The sequence below is a fragment of the Lipotes vexillifer genome, unplaced genomic scaffold, assembly GCF_000442215.2.
Source record: "Lipotes vexillifer unplaced genomic scaffold, Lipotes_vexillifer_v1.1 scaffold31, whole genome shotgun sequence".
Classification (NCBI taxonomy): Eukaryota; Metazoa; Chordata; class Mammalia; order Artiodactyla; family Lipotidae; genus Lipotes; species Lipotes vexillifer.
This window is the reverse complement of record NW_006792454.1, coordinates 3,634,197-3,659,598: the sequence shown is the minus strand read 5'-3', so window position 1 is coordinate 3,659,598 and position 25,402 is coordinate 3,634,197. Positions and strand designations below refer to the sequence as shown.

General features: G+C 37.9%; 1 protein-coding gene across 1 annotated transcript in view; it reads right to left on the bottom strand.

The window, feature by feature from the left end:
• Positions 1–25,402, bottom strand: part of CCDC171 (coiled-coil domain containing 171) — a 349,212-nt gene that overhangs the window by 40,112 nt on the left and 283,698 nt on the right. Inside the window, exon 24 of the mRNA XM_007465652.1 lies at positions 7,074–7,226. Coding sequence (XP_007465714.1) covers positions 7,074–7,226 — 153 coding nt within the window. The remainder of the gene's footprint in view (positions 1–7,073; positions 7,227–25,402) is intronic.

Genomic DNA, 25,402 nt, shown 5'->3' with positions numbered 1-25,402 from the left:
GTGGGGGGAGGGGAGCCAATATTTACTGAGGATCTACCAATATGCCAAACACTGTATCTTTGTTTAATCCTCACAACAATCCTACAATGTAGGGAATTTCACCTACATGTTACAAATACTGAAACTGATGCTTAGAGTATTGTGTGGGTAATAAATAAGAGTGCCATAAAGCACCTCCAAGTCTGCCTGACTCTAAAGCTATATATGAGAGGAAGGAGGTGACGGTAATTGAAGCGGGTACTGGAGCAGAGAGCTAGATCATCTGAGGACCCAGTAATGGAGCTTTGAGAATGGACCAAAATAACAAATACAGAGACCAAATAAGAACATCAAGAGCAAAACAGTCAGACACAGAATCAAATTAGGTTATAAAGTAAGAAGCAGGGATTGGATGGTGCAAGAATGGATTGGAAACATGTGAAGGTAGGGTTTGGAGTGACTGCTGCAAGCAGTCTTGGGCTCCAGTGGGTACAGGCTGTTTGGGTGAGTTGGATGTCTTTGATTCAGAGGGGGAATGGAACTAAAGTAACAATACATTTCTATTGCACAAAAAAACTCATTATATAATTTAATTCATTAAATATATGTACTACACATGAGGCCTATTCCTCAAATCAAAATAAAGCAAAGATTTTTTACTGCTCTTCTCCCTTAACAAGGTGTCAAATTGCTAGACATCCTTCAAAGACTCCTGCAAACATTTCATCTTCTCAGTACCTTCTTCTAACAATGTTAGGAGGAATGAACTCCTCCCTCATCTATGTTCCCACATACTTTATACATGCCTATTTTTAGTACTGATATTTGCTTATGTGACCATTTCCCTTGCTAGAAGAGGAATCCACAAAAGCAGAGATCATGTCTTCACCTTCATCCCCATAAGACAGCTAAAATGGTAGACAAAAATCCAAAAATGTCAATAATTATATTAAACTTAAATGATCTAATCACCCAGTTAAAAGCCAGAGATTGTCAAATGGATAAATACAACAAAACCAGCTATATCTTTCTACAAGAAACCCACTGTAAATATAAAACATAGGTTAAAAGAAAAGAATGGGAAAAGATATATCATGCAAACACTAGTCAAAAGAAAGCTGGAGTTAAAAAAAAAAGAAGTAGAAGAAAGCAGCAGTATGAAAAAGGTGATAATTGAAATTATAAAAATAGACAGTGTACTGGACAGGGTCAAAACCAGACTGCAGGAGGCCTATTTTAAGAAGATACTGAAACATATTTAACTCATTCCTATCTTAGAACTCCCTGAATCCTCTGAACACTCCACTCCTATTTTTCACACTTAATAGCTAAATCTTTGCGACAGATGTCTAAATTCACTTCTTTTGTTCAAATTCCACTAATTTCGCCACCTCTTGCTGAAAGAGCCTTTGTTAAGTTTACCAAGGGCCTCCATGCACTAACTCCAAAGGCCATTTTTCAGTCCTCATTTCACTTGCTTTTCAGCAGTATATGACGCTATCGTCATGTCACCCTTCTTGAAATTCTCTCTTCTCATGGCATCATACTTCCTTGGTTTTCCTCTTCCCTCTTTGCCTGTTCCTTCACAGCTTCCTTTGCAACGTTATCCTCTTGTACTCAGGCATTATATGCTGGAGTTTTCAAGCTTCACTCTTAGGCCTTTTTCTCTTCTTACTCTATAAACCGTCCCTATGTCATCTCAGTCTTGTTGACAGCTTCAAGTCCTACCCGTAAAATAGTGACTTGAAATTGTTATCTCCAGCTTGGCATCTTCCTTGAATTTCACATCAAGCAGCCTTTGTGACATCTCCAGTTGGATGTCTCAGTGGCACCTCAAACTTAACATACTCAAAATTAAACTCACAATATCCCCTCCTGTTCCATTGTTTCTCTCCCAGTAAATGAGATCATTAATCCATTTCCAAAAGCAAAAAAACCTAGGAGTTGCCTGACACACCCCTATCTCTTGTTCTTCACATTCAATTGTTTCTTCACACTACAGCCAAAGTGATCTTTTAAAAAAAAAGCAAATCCGAGCATATCACTCCTTCTTTAAAGTTTTTCAATGACTCCTCCTTTGCTCTCAAAACAAAGACAACAAAGTCTGACCTCTGCCCTTTTCTCCAGACCTTTCTTATCTCAGAGTACTCTTGCCTTTGCTCTCTTTATTCCAGCCATACTGGTCTTCCTCAATTTCTTCAATTTCTTCCTCCCACCACAGAGCCTTTGTAGATATCTGCGCTCCTCTCCTCCTGATCTGGAACACTACTCTCATCCACCCCTGGGTACCTTATACCCAGTCTTCAGATACTAGCTTAAGCATCACTGACCCAGAAAAGGCTTTACTGATACCTTAGTCTAAGGCAGGCTCATTTGTTTAAAAAAACTCTTACACACTTAAGTTCTTCTCTTTCAGTGAACTTATCCTGGTAAGGAATTACACATTAATTAGTGTGATTACATGAAAAATATTTACTTTCACTATTAGATTTTAAGTTCATGAGAGTGAAGATTGTCTGTTTAGGTTCACATGACATCCCCAGGACCAAAACTAAGCCTGTCACAGACCAGATGCAGAATACATATTAAACTAATGGGTGGAGAAAAGAATTAACAAACAATAATACAAAGAAGGCAGAGCTCAACTAAGTAGAGGCCAGAGAGCCAACGAAGAAAAGTCGGTAACAAGAGAAACAAAGGAGATGAGTATTTAAAGAAGAAAGTAGTTGAAGCCTCGTATGTCTGAGAAAGATGAAAGGAGATGAGAAGGAACCAATGGTTGGCAGAGCAAGCAGAAAATTATTGGTGACCTTTAAGAAAATAGTTTCAGTAGAATGAGCACATAGAAGAAGAAAGTATAGACTGCTTTGCAAGAATGTGTCAGTGAAAAGAGGGGAAGACAGGCTGCAGAAAGGGCAGAGAGCTCAGCCATGGGAATATACTGATGGTGATCATAGAGCAGGAGTTACATGCTCAAGGTTACAATAGGAAGCAGAACAAAATGACACAGTTTGAAACTGAAGATGTTATGTTAGTAAATAATCTTTTCCTGTGGTGCAATCCAATTACTTTCTATAAATATAATGGTAGGGCTTCCCTGGTGGTGCAGTGGTTGAGAGTCCACCTGCCGATGCAGGGGACGCGGGTTCGTGCCCTGGTCCGGGAGGATCCCACATGCCGCGGAGCAGCTGGGCCCGTGAGCCATGGCCGCTGGGCCTGCGCGTCCGGAGCCTGTGCTCTGCAGTGGGAGAGGCCACTGCAGTGAGAGGCCCGCGTACCACAAAAAAAAAAAAAAAAGATGTAAATGTAATGGTAATAAAAATAATAGCTAACTTTTTTTGGATTATTCACTAAGTGCAAGGCAAAGTGAAAAGTACTTTAAGACTTCTCAGTACCTTTTTTTTTCTCTCTTAGATTCTATATATATGTGTTAGCATACGGTATTTATTTTTCTCTTTCTGACTTACTTCACTCTGTATGACAGACTCTAGGTCCATCCACCTCACTACAAATATCTCAATTCCATCTCTTTTTATGGCTGAGTAATATTCCATTGCATATATGTGCCACATCTTCTTTATCCATTCATCTGATGATGGACACTTAGGTTGCTTCCATGTCCTGGCTATTGTAAACAGAGCTGCAATGAACATTGTGGTACATGACTCTTTTTGAATTATGGTTTTCTCAGGGTATATGCCCAGTAGTGGGATTGCTGGGTCATATGGTAGTTCTATTTTTAGTTTTTTAAGGAACCTCCATAATGTTTTCCATAGTGGCTGTATCAATTTACATTCCCAACAACAGTGCAAGAGGGGTCCCTTTTCTCCACACCCTCTCCAGCATTTATTGTTTGCAGATTTTCTGATGATGGCCATTCTGACTGGGGTGAGATGATACCTCAATGTAGTTTTGATTTGCATTTCTCTAATGATTAGTGATATTGAGCATTCTTTCATAGGTCATGAAGAACCTAGGAATAAAGACACAGACCTACTAGAGAATGGACTTGAGGATACGGGGAGGGGGAAGGGTAAGCTGTGACAAAGTGAGAGAGTGGCATGGACATATATACACTACCAAACGTAAAATAGATAGCTAGTGGGAAGCAGCCGCATAGCACAGGGAGATCAGCTAGGTGGTTTGTGACCACCTAGAGGGGTGGGATAGGGAGGGTGGGAGGGAGGGAGACGCAGAGGGAGGAGATATGGGAACATATGTATATGTATAACTGATTCACTTTGTTACAAAGCAGAAACTAACACACCATTGTAAAGCAATTATACTCAAATAAAGATGTTAAAAAAAAAAAAAAAGACTTCTCACTAGACCTCCCAACATCTCTATTAGAGAGTAGTATCATTATCATCATTTTACAGATGAAAACCTGAGACCCAAGCCACCTGATTAGCAACTGACAGAAGTTGAATTGGAATCCAGATATACCTGACTTGTATGACAGGGCAGATATACTATTAATTGGTTAACCAGGTATCTATTCATTCCTCATTTCCTTGTCCCTTGACTCATAATAGCTCAAGGTGGCCACATAACCCATTTCCAGCTGAGGGAATATAAGTGGAAATATGTTTGGAACGTCCTTGGAAGGCTTTTTCTCTTTTAAATATATAAACATTTAAATATACATTTAATATCTGTTATCTATTAAATTTATATTAAAATTTCTAAATATTTAAAAAATAAATGTATGGTATAAATACTTAAATATTTTCTAAATGGAAAGCCTTGCAATGCTTTATCATATATATAAAACAGGTATTGCTGGGCCATCCCATTCTTCTGACTTGAATGTGATTCCAAATCCTAGAGCTGGCTTCCATCTTATGACAATCAGGGAGTGGCAGAGAAATTACAGAGAAGCTGAACCACTAAACCGATGACAATAGCCACCTACTTCTAGACTTCTTGCTGTATGAGCAAAAAAAACTGTCTTAAACATGTTAGTCAAGTTTTCTGTTATTTACACTTGACTGTACTTCTAATGGATGTAATTCCAAAGCCCATGCTCTTATCTACCAAACTATATATATATATATATATATATATATATATATATATATATATATCACCTCTCATCTATGAAATTAAAAGATTAACCTCTCTGAGTTCTTAAGTAGTTCAAGTTAGAAAATACGTATTTAAATGTCTTGAAAAATAGAAATTAGTATACAAATTTATTATTGTTTTCAGAACAATGATTCTCAACTAAGGGAAGAGACTTGGAGAGCATATATCCCATAGAAACATGGGATTAGGCAGCAGTGTCCTAGAAGGACACATCAGAATCTCATGGGGAAAATTTTCACATTACACACATTCCTTTTTGAGAATCACTGCTAGAGTGAACCTCCTCTTACTAATAAGATGATGAGCATATCCTGTAAATCTATTCAGAAGGTTGAGAAGCGGAGCTTTATTATGATAGTGGGGGATATTAAGCACACCTCCATCAAGACATCAATAGCTTAATAAATGGTAAAAAATTTTTGAACCCGTGGGAAACAATCCCACCTTACCGAACTTTCTCAGAACATAAGCAATTATTTTTATATGAATAACAGTAATAAACAACCAATAATGGTATGACCCAACAAAGCTGACATAGTATAATGTAATATTAACCAATGGGATCAGAGAGTTAGCAGGAAAAAATGTAAATGTGTTTCAGAGGAAGACTAGAATGAATTCCAAATACTTACTCAAATCTTTATAAAGGTTTCCTCTTCATCTTGATTTCTCTTATTTGAGGTCAAATTTACTACTCTCTCACTAAGAAATTAACAAAGTAATTTTAAAAATTGAACTCAACTGAATCTCATCTCAGGTCCCAAATAACTAGTTTGTTCATTTATTGGATTAGGTCCCAGTAAGTTTCATTCAATAACCAATTGTTGAGCACCTACTGTGGGTCAGACTATTCTTGGCACTAGAGTGCCTTTACAGCTGTGAAGAAAATAACCAAAATTGCTTGTCCTTATGGAACTTATATTCTATGAGGGTAAGGAGCAAACAGACAAAAAGCAAATAAATAAAATACAATATATGTAAGTTGGTAAGTGCTATAGTGAAAAAAATAAAGCAAGGAAGGTAGAAGGTAGATAGGCAACATGGGGTGAGAATGAGACAGAGCTTGTGGGGTGGGGGAGGGTTAGTGGTTGCAGTTTTAAATACCATGGTCATAAAGCTTTCATTAGGACGCTGACACTTGAGCTACGACCTGAAGGAGCTGAAGAACCAAACCACAACTATGCATCTATTTGCTTTAATGCTAACTCTTTTTCTGTTGAATATATCATTTGAAATTGGTCAATAGCTAAATGGCAAAATGATACTGCTTTTCCTTACAAGTCACCCAGATCCATTCTAATCAAACCAAATAGGGAAAAAAGACATTCTAATTATTGGTAACCCTCTGAATCTCACTGTTGACATACCTGGCTTTTGAGGAGAAAGTTTAATGTGTATTTTATTCCTTTATGTCACAAATATATTCATTTTTTGATACTCCCCAAACATGTATTTCAAATGTAGAAAATTTTGTTTAGTCTTAAATGAGCCCAAATTTCATCATGGGCTAAAATTTTAAGACATAAGACTGCTGAAACTGAATTTTAATCATATAGATGAATCACAACATGCATCTTTAGCTGGACATGTATTATGGATAAGACTAGCTTTCTACAGAGAATAATCACATGTTCTAATTACCATTTTGGTTATACGCATAATTAATAATATTCTGTCTTAATGGGACACACTGAATCTTCAGACAGTTGCAAGCTTTAACTATGCATACTGCCAAATCCAACTGTCAGCTGCACTGCCAAACACAAAGGAATCTTGATGTAGTGTTTTAGCATTGATAACAATATGCATATCTTTATACATGATACAATGGAAAAATTAATTGCTTTTCTTCCTTCAAAATTTTCTCCACACTTAATAATTTTACGTTGCTTGATTGATTACTCACCCTAAATTATATATACTGGTGAGTGACCTTTTGAACAACAAAAACATGAATGTAAATGTGACCCAAGATTCAAAGAAGAAAAAAATATTGTAGGACTTACTGATGGTAAACTTTCATTTTCACGTAAACAAGCTGTGTGAAGTTCTGATTTCAAGGTTGCAATGTGACTTCGATGAGATGTCATTTCCTTTTCTAATGTAGCAATTCTAGTGCTTGCAAGCTGGTAGACATCCACGAAACTTTTAATCATAGCCTTAAGAAATAAAAATAATGCCACAAACAATTCAAATAAAGCTGTCCCCAAAGGAGAATTTCCATAATTTGAAAGCAAAATCATTAAAATTTTAAAATAAACAACTTTTCATCCTCCTTTAAAATAATAAAGCTAAACCTCACATTTTATATTGAGAACTGTGGCTACTTTAAGAAAGTCTGGGAGAAAATCATTGAGACTTTTTTCCAGAATATTTATTTAAATAAGGTGTACTTTGATCTATTGTGCTTAAAATTTAGAATGAAGTTTTTAAAGATGGCACACTTATTACCTTTGTAAACTTAAATTCAAGTTGCAATTTGACCTAAATTTCAATCTTAAGACACACAACAGATGGATATATAAGCAAGATATTTCAAAATGAGCTCAGTAAAATTTTCAAACCACCTAGAAAACAAATGTTTTGAAACAAAAGGAGCTGAACTAATCCTATGATTTTTTAAAAGTAAATAATATGATTCCTAAATTGTAAGAAAAAGTATAATTATCTTCATTCATATAAAAGAGGAACACCCTTGCATTACACTGGATATAATAAAATAAATAACATAAGCAAGTGCTGGTAACTTTTTCTCTTCCCTAAGTAGTGTAATATTTGGGAGAATTGTTGGGCCTCTGTATCACAGTTTAATCATATTTTTTTTTTTTTTTTTTTCCTTGCGTTATGCGGGCCTCTCACTGTTGTGGCCTCTCCCATTTGCGGAGCACAGGCTCCGGACGCGCAGGCTCAGTGGCCATGGCTCACGGGCCCAGCCGCTCCGCGGCATGTGGGATCTTCCCGAAACGGGGCACGAACCCGCGTCTCCTGCATCGGCAGGCGGACTCTCAAGCACTGCGCCACCAGGGAAGCCCTTAATCATATTTTGTAGACTTTTGCTTCTAAAGCAAGCTGTAGTGAATTTTAAGTCCAAGAATACTACTATAACTTTGAAAGACTAAAAAGTCTTTCAAAATACTTCAAATACAGTAAAGTATAATCAAACATTTCAAAGACATATTCAAATATAATTTTATGTTATTTACAAGAAAACCATGTTCCAACTGCAGCCACAACTTAGAACAATGGTAGACAGTCTGAAAATTTCCAAATTATATTCAGTCTGAAGAGTCTAGTTTGAGAGAGCTTTAAGAAACTAGATATTTGGGCAATTCTGAATGCATATGAAACAATCTGGTGAACAAAAAGTACGAAACAACATACACAATGTCTGAGAAACAGAAGTAGGTGAGTTATTTGTAGTTAAAAGAAAATTCATAGCTTTTTGCCTAACAAATTCCTATTTGCCCTAAAAAACCCAGTTCAGAAACCACCTCTTTAAAGAAGGCTCTTTTGAGCCCGAAGGCAGTGTTAACTTCTATTCTGGTTCTCTGTGGGTCCCTCATGCTTGCTTCTACTATTGCATTTATTGCTTTGGCAGAAATGCATTAGTTTACATGTTTATAGTCACTACACTAAGGAGCTACCTAGGCCAGATATTGTGTCAAATCTAATCATCTCTGTATCTTCAGGGATGGCTTGAATGACTGACAGGAAAGAAGGAAGGAAGGAAGGAAGGAAGGAGGGCAAGGAGGGAGGGAGGGAGGGAGGGAGGGAAGGAAGGCAGAGAGAGTGACTGGAAAAGATGAAAAGCCACATTAGTCATATTCAGTTTGGCAAAAAATACCTTATAGAAAAGGATGAAGATACTTGGGAAAATATAACCTTAACACTCTAGTGAATAAATTACTACCCATACTTTATTCAAAGTCGAAAAAAGAAGCAAAAGCATAGCTGTAGGCATAAAAAGATAAAGTACACAAAAGTTCACTCTATTACCCAACACTAAATAAGCATGGTATGACCTCATGTTTGGGAACATCTCACATGTCCTAACATTCCTTACCTTGAGTCATTTCAAGGTAAGCTGAGGGCTAATACTAACACAAAATATGTCCCTGGGTTTCAAAAGTAGATAAAAATCAGAAATTACAAAATCATATCTGTTTCTTCCTACACCAAGTCTCTCTCTACTTCTGTAAATTCATTTATCTTCTCCACTGAGATGGTGGACCAGGAATCACAAGTCCTATTTTTTTCTGGTTCTCATGCTGCCACTTACTTAGCTTTATCTTGTTGGGCAATGCCATGTCATCTTTCTGAGCCTCCACCTGCTCCCTCCATAAAATGGGAAGAAAAGTCCATTTTTTTGCTTATTTCTAAAACTGTTGTGAGGATCAGATAGTTAAAAATCTAATACAGGGCTTCCCTGGTGGCACAGTGGTTGGGAGTCCGCCTGCCGATGCAGGGGACGCGGGTTCATGCCCCGGTCCGGGAGAATCCCACATGCCGCGGAGCGGCTGGGCCCATGAGCCATGGCCGCTGGGCCTGCGCGTCCGGAGCCTGTGCTCCGCAGTGGGAGAGGCCACAGCAGTGAGAGGCCCGCATACTGAAGAAAAAAAAAAAAAACTAATACAAAGCCATTCCTTTAACCCTTCAGCTACATTGCACCTAATATAAAAATGGTAAGCTAGTAAATTTCATTGTAGTATTACCATTGTTCTATTTTTAAATTCTCCACTAAGATCTTAATGAGACAATCTGTGATAGGTGGCTTGTATACATGTGTTCCTGTTATATACGGACCTAAAGTGCATAAAATGCATGAAAACTTACATAAAGGCCTTATTTAATAAAAAGAAGAAAGTACTCTTCTATCAATAATAGGCTCCTGGATTATTATCTCAATGTAAGTCATAATAGAACAGGCCTCTAATATATAAAAAATTTCAACATTTAATAAGTTGTCCTGGGGCTTCCCTGGTGGCGCAGTGGTTGAGGGTCCGTCCGCCTGCCAATGCAGGGGACACGGATTCGTGCCCCGGTCCGGGAAGATCCCACATGCCGCGGAGCCGGACGCGCAGGCTCAGCGGCCATGGCTCACGGGCCCAGCCACTCCGCGGCATGTGGGATCTTCCCGGACCGGGGCACGAATCCGTGTCCCCTGCATTGGCAGGGGGGGGGGGCCCCCCCCCCCTGCCAATGCAGGGGACACGGATTCGTGCCCCGGTCCGGGAAGATCCCACATGCCGCGGAGCCGGACGCGCAGGCTCAGCGGCCATGGCTCACGGGCCCAGCCACTCCGCGGCATGTGGGATCTTCCCGGACCGGGGCACGAATCCGTGTCCCCTGCATTGGCAGGGGGGGGGGGCCCCCCCCCCCTGCCAATGCAGGGGACACGGATTCGTGCCCCGGTCCGGGAAGATCCCACATGCCGCGGAGCCGGACGCGCAGGCTCAGCGGCCATGGCTCACGGGCCCAGCCACTCCGCGGCATGTGGGATCTTCCCGGACCGGGGCACGAATCCGTGTCCCCTGCATTGGCAGGGGGGGGGGGCCCCCCCCCCCTGCCAATGCAGGGGACACGGATTCGTGCCCCGGTCCGGGAAGATCCCACATGCCGCGGAGCGGCTGGGCCCATGAGCCATGGCCGCTGAGCCTGCGCGTCCGGAGTCTGTGCTCCGCAACGGGAGAGGCCACAGCAGGGAGAGGCCCGCATACCGAAAAAAAAAAAAAAAAAAAAGTCCTATTTCTTAAATTTGGAGAAACACATTTCATGAATTGTCACATACATGATATTCTAAAAGGAATTATAATATAAAAGGTAGTCCTTCAAATCCCTTTTTTAAAAAATAAAATATTTTTTGAGAAGTTATATCTGAATTTTTATGGGATGGATGGAACAAAAGTCAATTATTTTGGCTCCTTCCTTGATCTGTTTTTAATAACTAAATTCTAATATTCAGTGCAGTATTAAGAGAAACCACATATTACTACTTTATAACATTAAAAAGAATAAAATAATAATCTACTTTTTGCTGAGGATTTAGAGTCTTAAGCATTTAAAATTTTTAACGCAGTATTTGAGAGATGAAAACAATTTTCTGTAACACTTACTGTATAGGATATTTTTTTCAGAGCAGCAAAGGTAAGGTAATCAATACAGAAAGTATGCTTCACGGAACTAGTGTAAGTAAAATATACTACATGCTTCTAAAATGAAAACCTCCTTCAGAACTGAAAGGTAGGGAGGAGTGTCAGTGAAATCGCAAAGCTATTCAAAGAATCCACAGCTCTTTTGAAGAATAAAGAATGTTAACTTCCAGTATTAAAAAGTGATTCAAACTATGTTATAAAGGATGCCAGTGAAAAATCCAACTCTAATACAAAAGAAAGGTGCCAGCTTGGTAGAAGAAATGGAAATGACAGCTGGAATCAAGTGAGGGGGTACGAGGAGGAGGGAGTGAGCATCTCATGACCTCTCTATCAGTCTCCTGAAGTCTAGCGCTATACAATACCCCTCACTCCTGTATTAAAACATCACACCTTTTCACATTAGGAAACAATGACAAAGCAGCATGATACTGTCAAAAGCAAGCCCAGCACTTGAGAATATATCCCATGTCATCTTTGGCCCTTGGGATTTTGACTATACCATGCAGTGAGATATGAATCTCAGTAGGGTTTATCTAATTATATGAGAAACAGAACAAAAAACAGTTTCTGGACAAAAATAGCCTTTTGTTTTAGAGATAATCTATTGTGTTTATAATCAGCATACTAAGATGAGAAAGTTCAAACATAAAATTCCACATCCTATCTATTTCAAGGAAAAGCGTAAGTGTTTTAGAATACAAAAAATTCTGAGATACAAACAGGTGACTGTCACTTGAGGACTAGTATATTATTTATATAGTTTGTTATGTACATATTATGTAGTTTAGACTGACTTCAAAATTGGACTTCAGGGAAAGTAGGAGCCTTGGGAAGCTGATGTTAGGAGAAGGAGCAATTAGTGGAAAATGTCATAAGGCCTAGATGCCAACAAAATAGTAAATTTTCTATTTATATTTTTGAGTAAGTAATGGGGAAGCAAAAACCTCTGACATTTACTTTAAATTTTGTAATTATGGATATACTTCATTTCTATATACTATATAAAGTAAGTATACCATGTAAAATAGATATACCAGATATACCAAATATGTGAAATATAATAAATCCCCATAATATGGGGAAAATGATTCCTACCTTACAAAGATTTTGTGGGGGTTAAATGAATATTAATACATGAAAAGACCTTAACTATCTGGCACACAGTAAACACTCAGGTAAATGTTAACTATAATAATGACGACGATATCAAATTAGGAAAATTACTATTTTAACTCATAAAAGAAAGATTCAATATTTCTGAGGGGTATTATTGGACATATAAGTATTTTAAATACAAGTTATTCTACACATTGAATATATTAAAATTCTTTCAAAAATAAAGAATTTTAGAGGCTAATGAATATTTACTTCCTAACAACAAAACGTCCCATTGATAATAAAAATTACTATTTAAAGAACAAAATAATGCCATTTGCAGTGACATGGATGACCAAGAGATGGTCATACTGAGTGAAGTCAGAAAAAGACAAATATACGATATCACTTATATGTGGAATCTAACAAAAGGGTACAAATGAACTTAACTACAAAACAGAAATAGAATTACAGATGTAGAAAACAAACTTATGGCTACCAGGGGGTAATGGGAGGTGAGGGATAAATTGGGAGGTTGGGATTGACATATACACACTATTATATATAAAATAGATAACTAATAAGGACTTACTGTATAGCCCAGGGAACTCTACTCAATACTCTGTGATGGCCTATATGGGAAAAGAATCTAAAAAAGAGTGGATATATGTATATGCATAACTGATTCACTTTGCTGTACACCTGAAACTAACACAACATTGTAAATCAACTGTACCCTAGTAAAAAAATTTTTTTTAATTAAAAAATAATTTAAAAATAATAAAATAAAAGTTACTATTTAAGATGTCTTTCCTACGAATGAAAGTCTTAGAATGATAACATTCTCATCGTTTTTAGTATTAAATTTTATTCCTTGGCACCTAGAATTAAAGGAAAATTATTTTCTTCATTATCACAAAATTACTCTGTAAGGTTGCTCATTTAGTTGACTTACTTTCATTCCAATATTTCATAAATGCAGGGATACAGCAGAGAATGAGGGTTAAAGCGTCTCTTACTAAGTCTGCAAATAGCAACTACGTCCCCCAGTCAAGAGCCAGTCTAAGATCTGGAAATGGACTGTTTAGTTTGGATGTTGGGTTTCTGGCCCTGGCCCTAAATACTATTCACCATTATATTCCAGTACAAAGTTATGTAGGAAAGACTCAATCAGGATGGCAGACTGCCATCCACCTCCTTGCTTTACCACGCAGAGTTGCATGTGTATGTGTGTATATGTGTGTGTGCATGCATGTGCAGGCATCAAAGCTGATAAGAATGCTTTCAGCTGACAAGAATTCTGAGGAATCAATAAGGAAGAGAAAGTAGAAGGGGCCAGAAACAAAATTTTAGAGAAACCCTATCCAAAACACAAGCAAGAAAACACTTCTACAAAGGTGTAACCAAGTACAAGTGGGCTTGAAACTAAGCATAAACAGCTATGAGAGGAGGGAGAGGGCCTTAACTTGGCTTTATCAGTAGCCCTGAAACCTCTTACTCTCAACAAAAAGTTATTACTAATGATTGTTAGTGAAAGAAATATGATTGGATATGCTTTAGAATTTAAAAAATCTTGTATAACTTTTTGTGATACAGGTATCCCTGCTCTTCGAAAGTTTGCCTTATGCCACGTCACTTTCACGAAAGACCTGCATTTGTACCTGTTTTCGATAACCGAAAGAAATCCGAAGAGGATTTTCATTTTTACCAAAAAAGGCAAAAAGCAAAAACAGCGTTCACTGTTTGTTTTGCAGTGAGCCCTTCTGGAGGCAGCGCTCACCCAGAGCAGTGAGAGTGGCCCCTCCAAGCTCCTTCCCCAGGAACTACTCTCAGCATCTAAGCACCAAGTCCACACAGCTTTGAACTGTGTCTGTGAGCATCTGTGCTTTGTCTCCATTTATTTTGTTCATCCATTAGCAAGATGGGGCCTAGGGTAACTGCTCCTTCATTTAACGCCATTTCAGCTTATGACAGGTTTTATAGGAATGCTCTGCTTTTGGATAGTGGGGAAACGTGTTTGGAAGTCTAATACTGAATCCTCACCCTGACCACTCCCGTGACGTGGTAAATAGGGAAGATGCACTTGGCGAAAGTACACCACTGGTTGTGTTTATTAAATCATGACATGCATGTTTCAATCCTATCAATCAAGTAAATGAAGTTTTAATTGGAATTTTGGCTAAAATATTTCCAACTTCCCTGAATTAATCAACTGTTCTTTAAACTAATATATGTCCTGTTTTTATATTTTCACAAATGCATTTTATACTGAATACATTTTATATTTTTAACAAAAATTCACACATTTTTTGGTTCAAAAAATTTGCTTCTGAACTTTCTATGTGTATACACATATATGAATTTTTATAGATTTAGGTCAATTTTGGAAAAATTCCAAAATTCTGGAAACACTTCCAAACAACTATTTTCATAATGCTCCATAAAACTCCTTCAATAAAGCAGTTCGTTTTTTTTAAAACTTCTTGTGACAGAATGTGTTTTGTCTTGGCTTCTTTAAAAAAAAATTTATAGATAGAATGCTTTTGATAGCCACTTGCCATCAAAGAAAAGGTCTACAGATTTGGAACCCTTCTCTTTATGTTACAGAAAAGTACATAATTCACACTCAAGTTCAAGAGTAATTTGAAGCATTTTGTCACAAGAAAAACAGCAAAACCTTATATAGAAGATTTTAAAGACTACCTCTTATCTCATTGTAAACTACTGTAAAGACTAAACTATGAAAAATAATTTAATCCATAAATTACTTAACCATACAGGGTACATAAGAGTTCGTGGTGAAATACAAAGAAAGTAAATAAACAAGTGAGGACACCATTCTCAGCCCTGCTGCACTGTAGAATCCTTCCACCTTTTCCCAAAATACCTAACAGGAAATATTAATGTCTAAAAAATGGACCAAGTGATGACACCAGTGCCAATCCATATCAAAGAATAAAAATTTTATCTCTTACTTTATTAAAAGAAAAAGGGAAAGTCCATTGTCTTGCGTACCCACTGGGATGTATTCAGTCTCCAAAGTGAGTTAAAATGGAAAAAAAATTGGAGACTTCCATATATAGATTTTATTCTATTTTATATTTAGTTCTTTTAATAGACTACACTTTTTAGAGCAGTTTCAGGTTCACAGAAAAATTGAGTGGGAAGTACATAAATTTCCCATCTACCCCCTGCCACTACACACCCCAAAACATCCCACACCAGAGTGGTACATTTGTTACCATCAGTGAACCTACACTGACACATCATCACCCACCACCCATAGCTTGCATTTGTGTTGACTCTTGGTGGTGTACATTCTACTGGTTTGGACAAATGTATAATGACATGTACCCACCATGGTAGTATCACACAGAAGAGTTTCAGTGCCCTAAAAATTCTCTGTGCCTACTCATTCTTCCCTACTCCCCAACCCCTGGCAATCACTGATCTTTTTACTGTCTCCATAATTTTTATTTTAACTTTTTAATCTTTCTTTTAAAAATCTTTTAAAATCATACCTTTAAAATATTCTATATTTTTTTGTTTTATGTTATAGAGCTTATTTGACAATAACACAAGTATACAATTTATAAAGGTATAAATATACATAGATACAATATACTGGAGATACTGGTTCAAAAATAAAAGTAAGCAATCAACAAGTATGGAGAGCACTCCTCTGCATCACAGGGTGACTGAGCTAGGCAGCTCTTCCCCTACTGGTGTGAAGGAGAGCGGCAACAGCTGTGTTTGTGCCCACAAACCAAAACAGAGAGTGGCCTAGAGTCAGAAGGGCACAAGTTGCTGGAGAGGGTGTGAAAAAAAGGGAAACTTCCTACCCTGTTGGTGAGAATATAAATTGGCACAGCCACTATGGAGAACAGTATGGAGGATCCTAAAAAAACTAAAAATAGAGCTACCATATGATCCAGCAATCCCACTCATGGGCCTATATCTGGAGAAAACCATAATTCAAAAAGATACATGCAGGCGTCAAGATGGCGGTGTGGGAAGACGCTGAGTTAGCATCTCCCCACAACTAGGGTGCCTGCCAGCTGCTGGTTGGGGACCCTGACACCCAAGGACATGGGAGGAACCCCCAAGTGAACCAGTCACTCAAGTCCAGGAAGCACAGAGAGTCCCACACAGGATAAACTCAAGGAAAAATACACCAAGATAAATATTAATCAAACTAACAAAAAATTAAATTCAAAAAATATATATTAAAAGCAGCAAGAGAAAAACAAAAAAAATAACATACAAAGGAATCCCCATAAGGTTATCAGCTAATTTTTCAGCAGAAACTGCAGGCCAGAGGAGAGTGGCAGGATATCCTTAAAGTGAGGAAAGAGAAAAAGCTCTAACCAAGATTACTCTACCCAGCAAGGGTCTCATTCAGATTCTACAGAGAAATCAAAAGCTTTTCAGACAAGCAAAAGCTAAGAGAACTCAGCATCACCAAACCACCTTTACAACAAATGCTAAAGAAACTTCTCTAGGCAGGAAACACAAGAGAAGAAAAAGACCCACAAAAACAAACCCAAAACAATTAAGAAAATGGTAACAGCAACATACATATTGATAATAACCTTGAATGTAAATGGATTAAATGCGCCAACCAAGGGCTTCCCTGGTGGCGCAGTGGTTGAGAGTCCGCCTGCCAATGCAGGGGACATGGGCATGTGCCCTGGTCCAGGAAGATCCCACATGGCACGGAGCGGCTAGGCCCGTGAGCCATGGCCGCTGAGCCGGAGCGTCCAGAGCCTGTGCTCCACAACGGGAGAGGCCCCAAACTACCGCAAAGAAAAAAAAAAAAAGCCCCAACCAAAAGACACGGACTAATGCCTCAACCAAAAGACACAGACTGGCCGAATGGATACAAAAACAAGACCCATATCTATGCTGTCTACAAGAGACCCACTTCAGACATAGGGACACATACAGACTGAAAGTGAGGGGATGGAAAAAGACATTCCATGCAAATGGAAATCAAAAGAAAGTTGGAGTAGTAATACTCGTATCAGATAAAATAGACTTTAAAACAAAGACTGTTACAAGAGATAAAGAGGGACACTACATAATGATCAAAGGATCAATCCAAGAAGACATAACAATTATAAATGTTTATGCATCCAACATAGGAGCACCTCAATATTGTTTATGCACCCAACATAGGAGCACCTCAATACATAAGGCAAATGCTAACAACCATGAAAGAGGAAATTGAAAGTAAAACAATAATAGTAGGGGACTTTAACACCCTACTTACACCAATGGACAGATCACCCAAACAGAAAATAAATAAGGAAACACAAGCTTTAAACAACACAATACACCAGACAGATTTAATTGATATTTATAGAACGTTTATAGAACGTTCCACCCAAAAGTGGAACACACATGGAACATTCTCCAGGATAGATCACATCATGGGTCACAAATCAAGCCTTGGAAATTTTAAGAAAACTGAAATTGTATCAAGCATCTTTTCTGACTACAACACTATGAGACTGGAAATCAATTACAGGAAAAAAACTGTAAAAAACACAAATACATGGTGGCTAAACAGTGAACTACTAAATAACCAAGAGATCACTGAAGAAATCAAAGAAATTAAAAAATACACGGCAACAAACAACAATGAAAACATGACAACCCAAAACCTATGGGACACAGCAAAAGCAGTTCTAAGAGGGAAGTTTATAGCAATTCAATCTCACCTCAAGAAACAAGAAAAATCTCAAATAAACAATCTAACCCTACACTTAAAACAACTAGAGAAAGAAGAACAAAGAAAACCCAAAGTCAGAAGAAGGAAAGAAATCATAAAGATCAGAGCAGAAATAAATGAAATAGAAACAAAGAAAACAAGAGCAAAGATCAATAAATCTAAAAGCTGGTTCTTTGAGAAGATAAACAAAATTGATAAACCCTTAGCCAGACTCATCAAGAATAAAAGGAAGAGGACTCTAATCAATAAAATTAGAAATGAAAAAGGAGAAATCACACCTGATACTGCAGAAATACAAAGGATTATAAGAGATTACTACAAACAACTATATGCCAATAAAATGGACAACCACGAAGGAATGGACAAATTCTTGGAAGGGTACAATTTTCCAAGACTGAACCAGGAAGAATTAGAAAATATAAACAGACCTATGACAAGTAATGAAATTGAATCCGTAATAAAAAAATCTTCCAAGAAACAAAAGTCCAGGACCAGATGGCTTCACAGGCGAATTCTATCAAACATTTAGAGAAGAGCTAACACCGATCCTACTCAAACTCTTCCAAAAATCGCTGAGGGAGAAACGCTCCCAAATTCATTCTACGAAGCCACCATCACCCTGATACCAAAACCAGAAAAAGATATCACAAAAAAAGAAAACTATAGACCAATATCACTGATGAACATAGATGCAAAAATCCTGAACAAAATACTAGCAAACAGAATCCAACAACACGTTAAAAAGATCATACACCATGATCAAGTGGGGTTTATCCCAGGGGTGCAAGGATTCTTCAATATATGCAAATCAAACAATGTGATACACCACATTAACAAATTAAGGAATAAAAACCATATGATCATCTCAACAGATACAGAAAAAGTTTTTGACAAAATTCAACACCCATTTATGATAAAACCTCTCCAGAAAATGGGCATAGAGGGAACCTACCTCAACCTAATAAAAGCCATATATGACAAACCCACAGCAAGCATCATACTCAATGGTGAAAAACTGAAAGCATTTCCACTAAGATTAGGAACAAGACAAGGATGTCCACTCTCACCACTATTATCCAACATAGTTTTGAAAGTCCTACCCACAGCAATCAGTGCAGAAAAAGAAATGAAAGGAATACAGATTGGAAAAGAAGAAGTAAAACTGTCACTGTTTGCCGATGACATGATACTACACATAGAAAATCCTAAGGACGCCACCAGAAAACTACTAGAGCCAATTAATGCATTTGGTAAGGTTTCAGGATACAAAATTAATGCACAGAAATCTCTGGCATTCCTATACACCAACAACGAAAAATCAGAAAGAGAAATTAAGGAAACACTCCCATTTTCAACTGCAACAGAAAGAATAAAATACCTAGGAATAAACCTGCCTAAGGAGGCGAAAGATCTGTACACAGAAAACTATAAAACACTGAGGAAAGAAATCAAAGATGACATAAACAGATGGTGAAATATACCATGTTCTTGGATTGGAAGAATCAATATTGTGAAAATGGCTATACTACCCAAAGCAACCTACAGATTCAATACAATCCCTATCAAACTACCAATGGCATTCTTCACAGAATTATAACAAAAAAACTTTACAATTTGTATGGAAACACAAAAGACCCCGAATAACCAAAGCAATCTTGAGAAAGAAAAACGGAGTTGCGGGTACCAGGTTCCCTGACTTCAAACTATACCACAAGGCTACAGTAATACAGATGGCATGGTACTGACACAAAAACAGAAATATAGATCTATGGTACAGGACAGAATGCCCAGAGATAAACCTATGCACATATGGTCACCTAATTTATGACAAAGGAGGCAAGAACATACAATGCAGAAAAGACAGTCTCTTCGATAAGTGGTGGTGGGAAAACCGGACAGCTACATGTAAAAGAATGAAATTAGAACACTACCTAACACCATACACAAAAATAAACTCCAAATTGATTAAAGGCCTAAATGTAAGACCAGACACTATAAAACTCTTAGGGGAAAACATAGGAAAAACACCCTTTGACATAAACCACAGCAAGATCTTTTTTGACCCACCTCCTAGAGTAACGGAAATAAAAACAAAAATAAACAAATGGGACTTAATTAAACTTAAAAACTTTTGCACAGCAAAGGAAACCATAAACAAGACAAAAAGACAACCCTGAGAATGGGAGAAAATATTTGCAAATGAAACAACAGACAAAGGATTAATCTCCAAAACATACAAACAGCTCATGGAGTTCAATATCAAGAAAACAAACAATCCAGTTAAAAAATGGGTGGAAGACCTAAACAGACATTTCTCCAAGGAAGACATACAGATGGCCAAGAGGCACATGAAAAGATGCTCAACATCACTAGCTATTAGAGAAATGCAAATCAAAACTACAATGAGGTATCACCTCATGCCAGTCAGAATGGCCATTATCAAAAAAAATCTAGAAACAATAAATGCTTTCCATTGTGGTGAAAAGGGAATCCTCCTGCACTGTTGGTGGGAATGTGAATTGATACAACCACTATGGAAAACAGTATGGAGGTTCCTTAAAAAACTAAAAATAGAACTACCATATGACCCAGCAATCCCACTACTGGGCATATACCCTGAGAAAACCATAATTCAAAAAGAGACATGTACCATAGTGTTCATTGCAGCACTATTTACAATAGCCAAGACATGGAACCAACCTGAATGTCCATCGACAGATGAATGGATAAAGAAGATGTGGCACATATGTACAATGGAATGTTACTCAGCCATAAAAAGAAATGAAATTGAGTTATTTGTAGTGAGGTGGACGGACCTAGAGTCTGTCGTACAGAGTGAAGTAAGTCAGAAAGAGAAAAACAAATACCATATGCTAACGCATATATATGGAATCTAAAAAAAAAACAAAATGGTACTGATGAACCTAGTTGCAGGGCAGGAATAAAGATGTAGACATAGAGAATGGACTTGAGGACACGGGGTGGGAAGGGGAAGCTGGGGTGAAGTGAGAGGTGAGAGTAGCATTGACATATATACACTACCGAATGTAAGATAGATAGCTAGTGGGAAGCAGCAGCATAGCACAGGGAGATCAGCTCGGTGCTTTCTGATGACCTAGAGGGGTGGGATAGGGAGATGGGAGGGAGGCTCAAGAGGGAGGGGATATGGGGACATATGTACGTATAAGGCTGATTCACTTTGGTGTACAACAGAAACTAACACAGTATTGTGAAGCAATTATACTCCAATAAAGATCTATTAAAAACAAAAAAGATACATGTACCCCAATGTTCACTGCAACACTATTTACAATAGCCAGGACATGAAAGCAATCTATATGTCCATCGATGGATGAATGGATAAAGAAGATGTGGTACCTGTATACAATGGAATATTACTCAGCCATAAAAAAGAATGAAATAATACCATTTGCAGTGACATGGATGGACCTAGAGCTTGTCACACTGAGTGAAGTAAGTCAGAGAGAGAAAGACAAATATCATATGATATCACTTATATGTGGAATCTAAAAAAAGGGTACAAATGAACTTATTTACAAAACAGAAACAGAGTCACAGATGTAGAAAAGAAACTTCTGGTTACCAACGGGGGAAGGGAGCAGGGATAAATTGGGAGATTGGGATTGACACATACTCACTATTATATATAAAAAAGATAATGAATAGGACCTACTGTATAGCACAAGGAACTCTACTCAATACTCTGTAATGACCTCTGTGGGAAAAGAGTCTAAAAAAGAGTGGATATATGTATATATATACTGATTCACTTTGCTGTACAGCAGAAACTAACACAACATTGTAAATCAACTATACTCCAGTAGAAGTTAATTTAAACAAAAGGCACAAGTAAGGCTTCAGGAAGCCTCCACATCCAGAAGACAATCTACCAACTCACTGTGCCCAACAGCGTGGATGTCCCATTTCTTTCTCTAACACCCAGATGCAAGCTCCAGTAATCAGAATCCTTATCTATATAAGCACAAAAGCAGCACCACACTCTAGGATTACCAAAAACGTAATGACTTAAAACAACACAAATTTAGTAGCTCATAGTTTCTATGGGTCTAGCATGGGTTAACTGGGTCTTCCACTCAGGGTCTTACCAGGCTGAAATAAAAGTTTCAGCTGGAGCTGTGATCTCTCTGAGACTCAGGGCCCTCTTTCCAAGTGGCAGAATTTAGTTCTTCCAGTAGTAGAATGGAGGTCTCCATTTTCTTGCTGGATTCAGCCAGCAAGAAAATAAGCCAGGGTGATTCTCAGCTCCTAAGGAACCCCCTCAGGTCCTTGCCAAATGGACCCCTCCTTTCTCAGCTTGGCTGTTTGCTTTCTTCCAGGCCAGAAGAAGAGCACATCTCTGACACTTCACCTTCTTTTAAAGGGCTCATCTGATTAGGTCAGGCCCACCCAGGATAATCTCCTATTTACTGGTCTCACCCTCAAGGAGAGAGGGTAAATTATATAAAGCATGTACAGTACATCAGGGGGAAGATCTTGGGGGTCATATTATAATTCTGATTACCACAACCTAAACCAGAGACCTTATACAAAAATGAACTCAAAATTGATCATAGATTTAAATGTAAAATATAAAGCTGTAAAAGTTTCAGAAGAAAATATAGGAGAAAATCTTTGGCATCTAGGGCTTGGCAAAGAGTTCTTAGATATAATGCCAAAAGCATGATTCATAAAAGAAAAAAAATCAGTAAGTTGAATTTCATCAAAATTTAAAACTTTTGCTTTGTGAAAGATCTTGTTATGAAGATTAAAAGACAAGCTACAGACAGGAAACAATTTGCAAACCACCTATCTGATAAAGAACTAGTTTGTGGAAAATATTTTTAAAACTCTCAAAACTCAACAGTAAAAAGACAAACACTCCAATTAGAAAATAAGCAAAATAAGGTACATTTTACCAAAGAATTCTCTTATACAAATTGCAAATAAGCATATTAAAAAGAGTTTCAAAATCACTAGCCATTAGAGAAAGAAAAAACCCACAGTGAGATATCACTACGTACCTAATGGAAGGGCTAAAAGAAAAAACTGTGACAACATCAAAAGCTGACAAGGGAACAGAGAAACTGGATCTCTCATACATCCTGGTGAGAATGAAGAACGGTACAGCCATTCTAGAAAACAGTTTGGCAGTTTCTTAAAAAACTAAGCATCCACTTATATGTGGCCTGGCAATCACATTTCTGAACTTTTTCTTTCTTTTTTTTTTTTTTTTTTTGCAGTACGTGGGCCTTTCACTCTTGTGGCCTCTCCCGTTGCGGAGCACAGGCTCCGGATGCGCAGGCTCAGTGGCCATGGCTCACGGGCCCAGCCGCTCCGCAGCATGTGGGATCCTCCTGGACTGGGGCACGAACCCGTGTCCCCTGCATCGGCAGGCGGACTCTCAACCACTGCGCCACTAGGGAAGCCCACACTTCTAAACATTTATCCTAGAGATCATAGCTTCATATGTAATAGCCAAAAATCAGAAACAATGAAAATGTCCTTCAGTGGGTGAAAGGTTAAACAAATTATGCACATCCATACCATGGATACTAGTCAGCAACATAAAGGAACAAACTATTGATAGATGCAACAACTTGGATGGAACTCAAGGGCATCATGCTGAGTGAAAAAAGAGTCAACCTCAAAATGCCACATTCTGTAGGACTGCATTTATGTATTCTTGAAATAACAAAATTATAGAGACAAAATATTTAGTGGTTACCAAGGATTAGGGCTGATTTTGGGGGAGGGGTTGATACGTCTATAAAGTGGTTAGCGGAGGAAGATCTTTGTGGTGATGTAATAGCACTGTATCTTGATCACGGTGGTGACTACACAAATACACACGTGATAAAATGTCATAGAACTATACATACACATTGTAGCAATGTCAATTTTCTGGTTTTAATATTGTCCTAAAGTTATGTAAGATGTAACATTGGGGGAAAATGGGTGAAGGGTATATGGGGATTTCTTTCCTCTGTACTATTTTTGTAACTTCTTGTGAATCTACAATTATTTCAAAATAAAAAGGAGAGAAAAGTGTGTGTGTGTGTGTGTGTGTGTGTGTGTGTGTGTGTGGTATGCTAACATTTAACTAAAAAGAGGATATATACACATGTCTACATAAATTTTAGAAACAAATAAACTTTTTTTGAAGTTTAAATGGTAGCTATTTATCTGGCAAAGGCCTGGACTAGACTAACCTGTCTCCTGCCCCTAACTCCTAGAGACTCCTTTATACAGATAGCTGGATTAAACAACCTAGCTTATCACACTCAACCTGACAGAGTGTCAGACAACTGTCTATATTTGCTCACTGACTGGCAAAGCAGTGCCAGAAGGAGGCATAGTAGAGCCTGAGGCATCAAAGAAGTCAATGCAATCTGATTAAGTGCAATATGCACTCAGCCCAACTCTCCACTCAAAGTCAACCCCACATCTGCCTCAAAGTAGCCCAAAGAGGGAGGTGAACCCACGCTCTACCACCAGAATCACCAAATGCGTTGGAATGTACGGGAGTCAGTAAAGCCTAGGCTTGACCAAATCTTTCCCCAAGGTGCTCTCACTTCCTCTAGAGTCCCATTCTCCAAGGCTTACCAGAACCCCAGTTTTAACAACAATTACTATGTGCCAGACACCACATTATGAGTTTTGCAGATTTTTCCAATTCTGGCAATAATCCTGTAGGACTTATATCATCTGTTTTATAGAACAAGAAACTAAGGCTCAGCGATGCTAAGTACATTATGCAAGGTCCCCTAGCTAATAAAGAAAGGAACTAGGTTTCGAATCCATGTCTGTCCAATTCCAAAGCCCATGCTTATCCCATGTGTTGCAAGCTTTCCAGTTTGCTTTGGACTGGTTTAGTGTTTTTTTGCTTTGTTTGTTTTGGCTATCTATCATACAAAGTTTCTCAGTGAAATCAGCAGAATTCATCTAGGCTTTCCAAGTTTCACAAAATTATGCAGATAGTCTATCACAACACTCATTTTTGTCAATTTCATTCATGTTTTCTCCTCTACTGACTGAAAAGCGTACAAAAGCAAAGCCCTCTTGAATTTTGCTATGAAACCAAGATTTTCAAAGATCTCAAACTCATTAATAATTATTATACTACATTGACTCTGAGCTACCAATTTTTGCTTATGTAATGGAAATATTTATTTCAAGCAAAAGAACTTCAGATGATATTTCCTTGGGGACTTCATTCATTCTGTAGAATGAGTTCAATAAACATTTCTAACAAATTAATGAATCTCTGTACTATCCAAATATGTCACATAATTTCTATACTTCCCCCAAAGCATCTTTTGATTCTAGAAAAACG